General features: G+C 38.7%; 1 protein-coding gene across 1 annotated transcript; it reads right to left on the bottom strand.

The window, feature by feature from the left end:
- Window positions 1–4,770: 4,770 nt before the first annotated feature.
- LOC135477177 (serine/threonine-protein kinase 36-like) lies at window positions 4,771–8,867 on the bottom strand. The gene is made up of 6 exons (XM_064757333.1): window positions 8,769–8,867; window positions 8,385–8,468; window positions 7,955–8,084; window positions 7,584–7,656; window positions 7,007–7,103; window positions 4,771–6,238 (listed from the first exon to the last, which is right to left on the bottom strand). The coding sequence occupies exons 1-6, from the start codon at window positions 8,865–8,867 to the stop codon at window positions 6,056–6,058; spliced, it is 666 nt and encodes a 221-aa protein (XP_064613403.1). The 3' UTR covers window positions 4,771–6,055.
- Window positions 8,868–8,967: the final 100 nt, after the last annotated feature.

Genomic DNA, 8,967 nt, shown 5'->3' with positions numbered 1-8,967 from the left:
AAAAGAAGGCGTCACCAGGTATCGCCCTTGTAACGGACAGGACAGTTAACCACACAGACAACAACTGTGGAATAGTAGGCCTGCAAGTTTCCAACAATGGAATAGGAGGTGAATCCGACTTCACTGTTGGTCGCTGGATTCAAATCACGAAGTTATGACCTTTCGTTCTTTTCCTGATTATGACTCGAGAATTTCGAGGCACGTCTGCAGTGTTTTTACCCTTCCATTACAAATCGTATCGTTTATTGGTAGGTCTTATCGGTGAAGTGCAAGAGGGACGTCTTTTGCGTAACACGTTTTCAATAAAAAAGTTACCCATTGAGAAGACGGTCAAGGTGAACTTATGTGTGAAAAAGGGGGAAGGTTTGTAGAGGGACTCCACTCAAGGAGAGCCACACGCAATTATCAACTGACCTCAGTTGACCTAATACAAAAACAACAGAGACAGCCAAACTGGTTTCAACAAATCGAAACTGATATAACAATGGTACACTTATGCACATGTGTCGTCTTTAAGTGCTAAACTGACACTGGGCACAGCATTTGGTGTGCTTGTTTCAGTCTCTTGTTCACCCATCCCACCGTGCATAGCATGGAATAAATAGAATAACAAAATTGTGGGTTGCAAACTATTTTGGCTAAAATTCTTGTATGGTTTCGTTATTTTTTTCCCTTCTGAGGATTAAACTATGTTAACATACATGAGCATCTACCAATATCTTAATAACATAGCTGGGGAACGAAATTTAACTTTTACTGTCTACCCTTTTGTGTCGTTTTTCTTTAGTAGAAAGGAATATCGTACTATCTAATAATTAGTGTGTGATATTTTCTATTATCCTTCATATAGGCTATATATCGGTACAATCTACTTGTTTTGTGAGAGTTATGCATGCAAGTATGGATGAAATCTGGGATGTACAGTGGCGTTCAGCCAACAGCTTAATCGGCAAGCTGATTAGCGTTGGGTGACACAAGAAATAAGGAGATTTTGTAATAACGGTACCTTCAACAGGTACCCAACTGATTTCGTCTTCTTTGACATTTATTATAGAAGGCCAAAAATAAGTTATTTATTTCATATTTAATAAATTATACCCGATTTAGCCGTGGGAGGCACACTGTTGCATGTCCGCGGACAGCTAAAAGTCTATCTGAGCGGTAAATCAGGAGCAGACGAGCGGTCATTTAGCTGTTCGCGATGACTTTAGGATAAGCGCCACCCGTGTCATTGTTCGGTAATACACTATATGACGTAATAAGTCGAAACTAATTATAATGCCAATAGACTATGTTTTAAACAGCATAGCGAGAAGCAGTCAAGCATTCAGCGGCAACAGATTTATATTTGAAACATGGGGTTAGCTATTCATGTGAAGGGAAATCCTGCATTTCGACGTGAATTACTGTCAAGTTAAACTGAAAATCAGGTGCTCTGGTGTGTATTTGAATATATTAGGTCGCGAGATTATTTCGCTTCACTTCGGTTTCCGCCTGAGCGAACCACTGAGTCGGACAGATGAACATACCCCTCACCGACGATTTAAACTAAATTTGTTATTTAGACTTTATATTTAAGTTTAGTCGTGTGTTCTCTAATCGCATTTCATGAGCTGCTGATTAAATTTAAGTGTAGACGTTGACAGCATGTTTAGTACTTTTACACACATTTCATTGATAGAACACCATTAAGAACTCAGCCGTCGTGAGATTCCCCTGGGCTCGCCCGGTTTTCTTCCAAAATAATGCTGGTCGGCCCAACATCTCTGTCATGATTTAGAATACTGTGAATAACAGACACGTGCCTGAAATCAAATGAACGCATTGTTTCATTGCCCTGGATCGACAATTTCTTCATTTCATCAGTGCTTTCCACAGCAGAGTACATTATTCTTGTCTTAGCCTCGAATTAGAAACCCGTTGGACACCACCACTCGTCGCTAAATTTCTGACAAGACTTCTAACATGAAGCCACAACAAAGCCTGGGAACACACGGCGCCACCGATTAATTTTCCGTGGTCTCCTACAAAATAAACCTGCACTTTATATCACTTAGCACCGACCCGGATAGCACAGTTGACAGAGCGTCCTCTTCGGGACCGGTAGATCCAGGCTCAATCCTGGGTCGAGTCACACCTAAGACTTTAAAAGAGGAAGTTGTGGCTTCCTCACTTGGCTCCAGAATGGAGGGGATAGTTCAACAACTGGTGGACCCGTATCAGATTAATGGTAGCTTACCTGCCTTCGGTAAGTCGTCTCAGTGAAGCAGCACTAGATAAAAGAGCGGTGGAAATCCGTCCTGCAACAAGGAAGTACATTACATACACCGTAAGGACTCCTTCGTCGTCATATGACTGAAAAATTGTTGAGCACGGCGTTAAACCCCAATCACTCATTCACTCACTATATCACTTAACCAGTCAGAATCCATGTCAACCAATATGCAACTGAACATCATACCATGTTACATAAAACAAGACAATAATTATCAATTGATATATTTTAATAAACACATTTCCTTAATGACATTTCCATTAATTAGGTATGTGGTCTGGTTTGGTAATGGACGAATGAGAACTGGGCTATATTAGTTTTGCACATCTATCTCCTTACAATTTGAGTGCTAGGGATCCACACTGTAAGAGTTACTGTATGTCTGTGCCATCATAACCCGCACGCTACTGATACAGGGTCCAATTGTTCAAAAGCGGATGAAGGATTTAGAATAAAAAGCCGGGTGTTTCAACAAATTAACATCATACTGAACTGATGAAACATTCATGCTGTCTTTGAAATAAATGTGTCATTAAGACCATTACATGTGACATTAAGACCATTACTCGTAACTAACAGTCCTGTTTTAATTTTGCCGAATTGAGTGGAAAGAACATTGCATGTAGTGGAGCCTTTGGAATGCAGACTTTTTTACTTTCAACTTTGCACTCAAAATCTAAATGTGAATTTTTTTGTCAGAGAATTCCTCTGTAACTATGGTAACAATGGAAAGTAACCTTCACGGGCAAGCCATTTGATCGATTTCAAGGTGGCAAGATCCTGACAGATTTACCAGCTGATCAAACTCCGGTTTTCTCACAGATGTCACATTAAATAATAATGGCATTATCAGAGATCACAGGATCAAATTGTCAACTGACATTTTTTTGCATAAAACATTTTTTAATATAACAGTTTTCTGTTTTAGTCATATTTTTGTCACACCTTTGTTACACTTGTCTCACTTTGTCACAAGTTACACCAGGCAAAACCACGAATAATCTTGACACGCTTTAAGGCGACATGTGTTTCAGCTGCATGCATGTCTGGATGGCTCTGTGACATCATACAAGTTTATTTATCCCGAGGAGGCCAACATACAGCAGATATGAAAAAACCACTACAAACAACCCCATATGAAAACAGAAAGTTTCCAAGACGTATTGGTAACTTCAGTTTTGCATTTTCCACACTTTTTTTTCAGATTGAGACAAATTGCTACAAAATGTCATAGCATATTCACATTTTCTCACTTCGACACAAAGAGCTGCGATCCCTACATCTACCAATCTTCAACAAAGATCACATAAAGGGGGAGTTTTTCTGTTATATGTTGTGTACTTGTATGTTGTACCAGACACATGTGCACTGAGTATGTACCCGCAAAACCATCCATAGGATTCATGTTCATATGACGCATATAATTCAACATTAAAATATGTATTATATTCAGTCAGGCTAAGAGAAATAACTTAACACATTGAAATGGAGAATGTATGAAAACTATGACATACTAAGTGAATAGGTTAAAAGTACATGTACAGCCTATGTCTCACCTACTGTGATTCTTCAACCTTTTCGCATGTTCACAAGGTGTTTATTTCAGCAAATTCTGAGGGCATTATTCTGTGAAAATTATACTTTTTGTGAAGCCCTGAAATTGGCTAACCTAACCAATATAGTTTTGTCTGCAAAATCAAATAGGTGCATAAACTGCACTCAAAGTTCCTCTTCTATATACGAAAAGGTTGAGGAATTAGGGTAAACAGGTATATCTACACTTTATTCTACTTACATGTACACCTATAAACTGATAGGTAAATACCTACTCCCATAATTAAATAAAGTCATATATTAACATGTCTTCAACGCTTGCAGGAGATATTTGTACCTAGATGCTTAAATATATCTAACACAAAAAAACTTCAAAATGCATAAGTGAAGTTCTCAATGTGGCGTTTGAAAAGTGGACGGATTGCCAACTTCTTTCAGATAAAGAAGCTGGTATTCTTTAATACAAACAGAGTAAAATAATAATGCAAAAGTATTTAAACAATAAGTGAATGTTATAAATAGTATTGGTATAAAATGTTACAATGTATTTTCTATATGCATTTGTGTGCAAAAAGCATTAAGGGTGTAAAAATAACTGAGCTACTTCTGACTGTTATTCTTGGGTGAAGTGTCCATTGAGCTATAACTAGCACACACACCACAGTATCTTAAAATGCCACTGACTGTGCAGTTATCACCTGAGATGTTCACACAGCCACATGCACCACATTGAACTAGATGGTATCAACCTTATACACCTGCAGTTCAGTGTCTCGTCAGGTTTAAAGATGAGACTAACCTCAACTGCAAGTAGGTTTAAAAAAAAAAAACAAAAAAAAAAAAACAAAAAAAAAAAAAACAAAAAAAAAAACAGCCAGTGTGGTGAAGAGTATGATTCATTGTACCAACCAACACGGTTCATCATTCATCATGAAAAACAATTCCTCTCTGTAAAATACATTACAGTCAGGGCTTGCTTAAACATAGAAAGGGAGTTTTGGAGTGACAGATGTCTCAAGAATGTATGACATTAAATAATGCACCATTCATACAGGTACACATGTATAGGTAGTCACAAGTGATTGTACTTCAGAACCACATGTTCCAACTAGCATATTATACATATTACACATATTCCATAGGCAAGCAAGCAAAACTCTTAGATGGACCGTTAGAAATATGTACTGACAATGTTACTTTAGTTTTCTTTTAAAACAGTAAGCGACAGAAAAATACATTCACAATTATAGCACGGAACATTTATTATTTTTGTCTCTCAAACCTACAGTATTATACGTGAACAAGCAATAGCTGGTTTAAACAGCAATGGACGGACATCCAACATTAAAAAAAAAAGAAATGCTGCGAAGAATCATGTGAATATATGCGTACATATACATGTAAATAAACATAAATACAGACTGCTCTTCATTAAACTAAAGCAAACAATTCAATACAAAAAAACAACTCTAGCACCTCAGATTTGTGTCTCTACTACATGGACATCTGAAAAATTTAAAAGAAACTGGGCTGTGTTCGGAATGGATGCACACATGAATATTTTGCTAAGTACATGAAGAGGTAGAATTATGCAGTGTAATCTAAGGAACAACTGTGGAACATTGAGCTAACCAGTGTCAAAGATATCACCACCATACACATTATCACTACAAACTAAGTAGAAAACTACAAGTACATCCACATTTTGGGAGTAAAAAAAACAAACATTCTCCAGAGGAAAGCACAGATGTATCTTGCCTTGAGCATACAAGTTACCCATGCTCAATGTGTTTTCATCGCAGACAGCATTTAGTATGACAATACATGCATTACATTTATATATTATCATCATAAATTCAGAATCAGTAATACCTCACTACAAGGTTCCTTTATCATTACCCTCATTATAACACATACATGTATTTTGTATAAACAGTTATCAAATCAGTATATATGCCTCCCTGCAAATAAAGACCACACCACTTTAAATGGTTGTTTTATGGGCGGAAGAAATCGCTTGTCAACATTACATTAGAAGATGGAATAAAAATGAAAATAAAAGCTTGCTAATTATCATGTGCAAAAAATGTGGACTATCCTGCAATATTTCCTGTTATTTTCTGAAAGCAGTAACAATTCACAAGTATTACAATGTCCATTTAACAGTTACAGTTCTTGGATAGAAAACATAAGTTTGACTAGCAGGTAACATGCTTGTAAGAGTTATCAGCCCTTGAGAACGAGTAACAACTTATTACAATGGTTCACCACAGTGTTGAGGCTCCCTGCAGAGCTCTTGAGGCTGGAGACAACGCTAATAGGACGACTCCCACTTCCAGAGCGACCTCGTGGGGTATGACCAGATGTGATTGGGGACAGTTTTTTAGCAGCCTTGAGCACTAGCATTTCCTGTAGTCAGAAAGAGTGGTGTAGCAGGTTAAATACAGGTACAAACATTACAAACCAGACAATGGCCATCTAAATTATAAAAGAAGACAGGGAAATCAAAGGAAATTGTTTCAGCTTACATGTACATGTATCAAAAAAACCTTCTTCCTACACCAAACTTCCTAGCAGGGGAGTAGGTGCATATAATGGTGAAATACTTGAAAAAGTAAGGAATTTTCTATAAAAAAGGAAAGCCTAAATACATGGTTTTAGTTTCCGAGTATGGACACGAGATGTAACTTCTGACACTTCATGACTATTTGGATCAATCGTTCTTGGTAACAACACTTTCCTTTATAAGTTACCCATGAGTTGAGAACAATATCTGGAGATTTCAACCCTTTGTGTGAACCCTTCCAAAATTCTGACACACCCCCTATATACCTTTCTCAACACCAGGATAATGAGTTTGTCCATACAATATTTATTTACCACAAAGCCATTTTTGTGTACATATAAAAATCAGCTTAGAGAAGTCATTCAAGCCACTAAAGCTTGCCAAAGGTACTGGTTTCATCATGACACTATTTCAAAAAAATCATCAAATGTTGTGGTGTTCTTAACGATTCTAATCAGACTTTGCCTTAGCATATAATTATACATGTACATGTAGTTATCATTTCAGTCAAGACACTTATTTGAAAGCTGAAGAGAAAGATTTCCACATTTTTCAGGCTGCAGCACAAAGTGTGTTTTCTTTTAGACAATCCAGCCAATCACAAAAGTTACCTTTTTCAGAGATGGTTGTTGCGACATTGTCCTTAGGGCCAACAGAGCACACGACTGGACATTGTACTGGGTGTCATGACACACCAAATCCAACAACCTGAAACACGACAATAACCATGATAACAACCAATCAAACACAAAGCAAAACATCCAACAACATGAAACAAGGCCATAACAACCAATCAAACACAAACTAAAACACTCAACATGAAACAAGGTTATAACAACCAATCAAACACAGGGTAAAACATCCAACAATATGAAACAAGGCTATAACAACCAATCAGAGTAAATCAGACACAAATAAGTACATACATGTATATTGCTCTAACATTAAAATTTCCCATGCCAAATTTCTATGTGTATCATAAAATCTTCACAGCTCTTATCCACATTAGCTGATGTTCTCCGATATATACTAATCCCATTCACAACTGATGTGGATGATTCACTGGCAAAGGGACTGAGTGAGTGACCAAATGACTGACTGAGGGACATGTATATAATGAATGACTGATAAAGTGTCTTAGTGTGAACAACTGAAGAGACCAACTATGGGACTGGATGAGCGAATTACCTGTTAACAGCTTTAGCCTTGATGAGATCTTGACACAGTGCAGGGGAGTGGAGGCTCAGGTTACCACAGGCATCTAAGGGGGATAGAGAGATTAAAGCAATGACTGACAGGAACATTAACATAGGCCAAGCCAGGCTTATCATGATTATTTTGCTGTTCTCAAAACCAAATCAAACAAAACAAAAAAAAAAAAACAACAAAAAATGCCAACATTGACCTTAATCTACCACTATGTGTACTAACTTGATACAATATTTCACTATAATTATTAATATCTAAGTTCCTTCAGATTTAAAAGAAAGCATATGTGTACATGTAGATTCTGAGGCCAGTTGGGATAACTGATTTGGGTAAATATTTCATAGACTTACTGGCTGCATGACACCGTGTCTTAGTCACTGGGTCCCTTAACAGCTCCACCAACAGGGGGATAGCGGGCCTCAGTCTGGGGTACAGGTCGGCACTGTGGTAACCAGCATTACCCACAGCATAACTGACACACTGAAAACATAACACAGCACAATGAGGCCAGTAACACAATTGACCACCAGCAGGGGGATAGCGGGCCTCAGTCTGGGGTACTGGTCAGCATTGTGGTAACCAGCATTACCCACAGCATAATTGACACACTGAAAACATAACACAGCACAATGAGACCAGTGACACAACTGACCACCAGCAGGGGGATAGCAGGCCTCAGTTTGGGGTACAGGTAGGCACTGTGGTAACCAGCATTACCCACAGCATAACTGACACACCCAAAATATAACATAGCACAATAAGACCAGTGACACAACTGACCACCAGCAGGGGGATAGCAGGCCTCAGTTTGGGGTACTGGTCAGCATTGTGGTAACCAGCATTACCCACAGCATAATTGACACACTGAAAACATAACACAGCACAATCAGACCAGTGACACAACTAACCACCAACAGGGGGATAGCAGGCCTCAGTTTGGGGTACAGGTCAGCACTGTGGTAACCAGCATTACCCACAGCATAACTGACACACCCAAAATATAACATAGCACAATGAGACCAGTGACACAACTGACCACCAGCAGGGGGATAGCAAGCCTCAGTTTGGGGTACAGGTAGGCACTGTGGTAACCAGCATTACCCACAGCATAACTGACACACCCAAAATATAACATAGCACAATGAGACCAGTGACACAACTAACCACCAGCAGGGGGATAGCAGGCCTCAGTTTGGGGTACAGGTCAGCACTGCGGTAACCAGCATTACCCACAGCATAACTGACACACCCAAAATATAACATAGCACAATGAGACCAGTGACACAACTAACCACCAGCAGGGGGATAGCAAGCCTCAGTTTGGGGTACAGGTAGGCACTGTGGTAACCAGCATTACCCACAG

The sequence above is a fragment of the Liolophura sinensis genome, chromosome 10 (assembly GCF_032854445.1).
Source record: "Liolophura sinensis isolate JHLJ2023 chromosome 10, CUHK_Ljap_v2, whole genome shotgun sequence".
In the NCBI taxonomy this organism is placed as follows: domain Eukaryota; kingdom Metazoa; phylum Mollusca; class Polyplacophora; order Chitonida; family Chitonidae; genus Liolophura; species Liolophura sinensis.
The sequence above is the reverse complement of the archived record's forward strand: the minus strand, read 5'-3'. Positions and strand labels throughout refer to the sequence as shown.

What these genes read in the sequence shown, in the direction of transcription:
- LOC135477177 (XM_064757333.1), bottom strand. Translation starts at nt 8,867, where the DNA reads ATGTTATATTTTGGGTGTGTCAGTTATGCTGTGGGTAATGCTGGTTAC. An exon ending in CTGCTATCCCCCTGCTGGTG is followed by an intron (nt 8,085 to 8,384) that starts GTCAGTTGTGTC and finishes TTATGTTTTCAG; the next exon opens with TGTGTCAGTTATGCTGTGGG. An exon ending in AAGGCTAAAGCTGTTAACAG is followed by an intron (nt 7,104 to 7,583) that starts GTAATTCGCTCA and finishes GTCGTGTTTCAG; the next exon opens with GTTGTTGGATTTGGTGTGTC.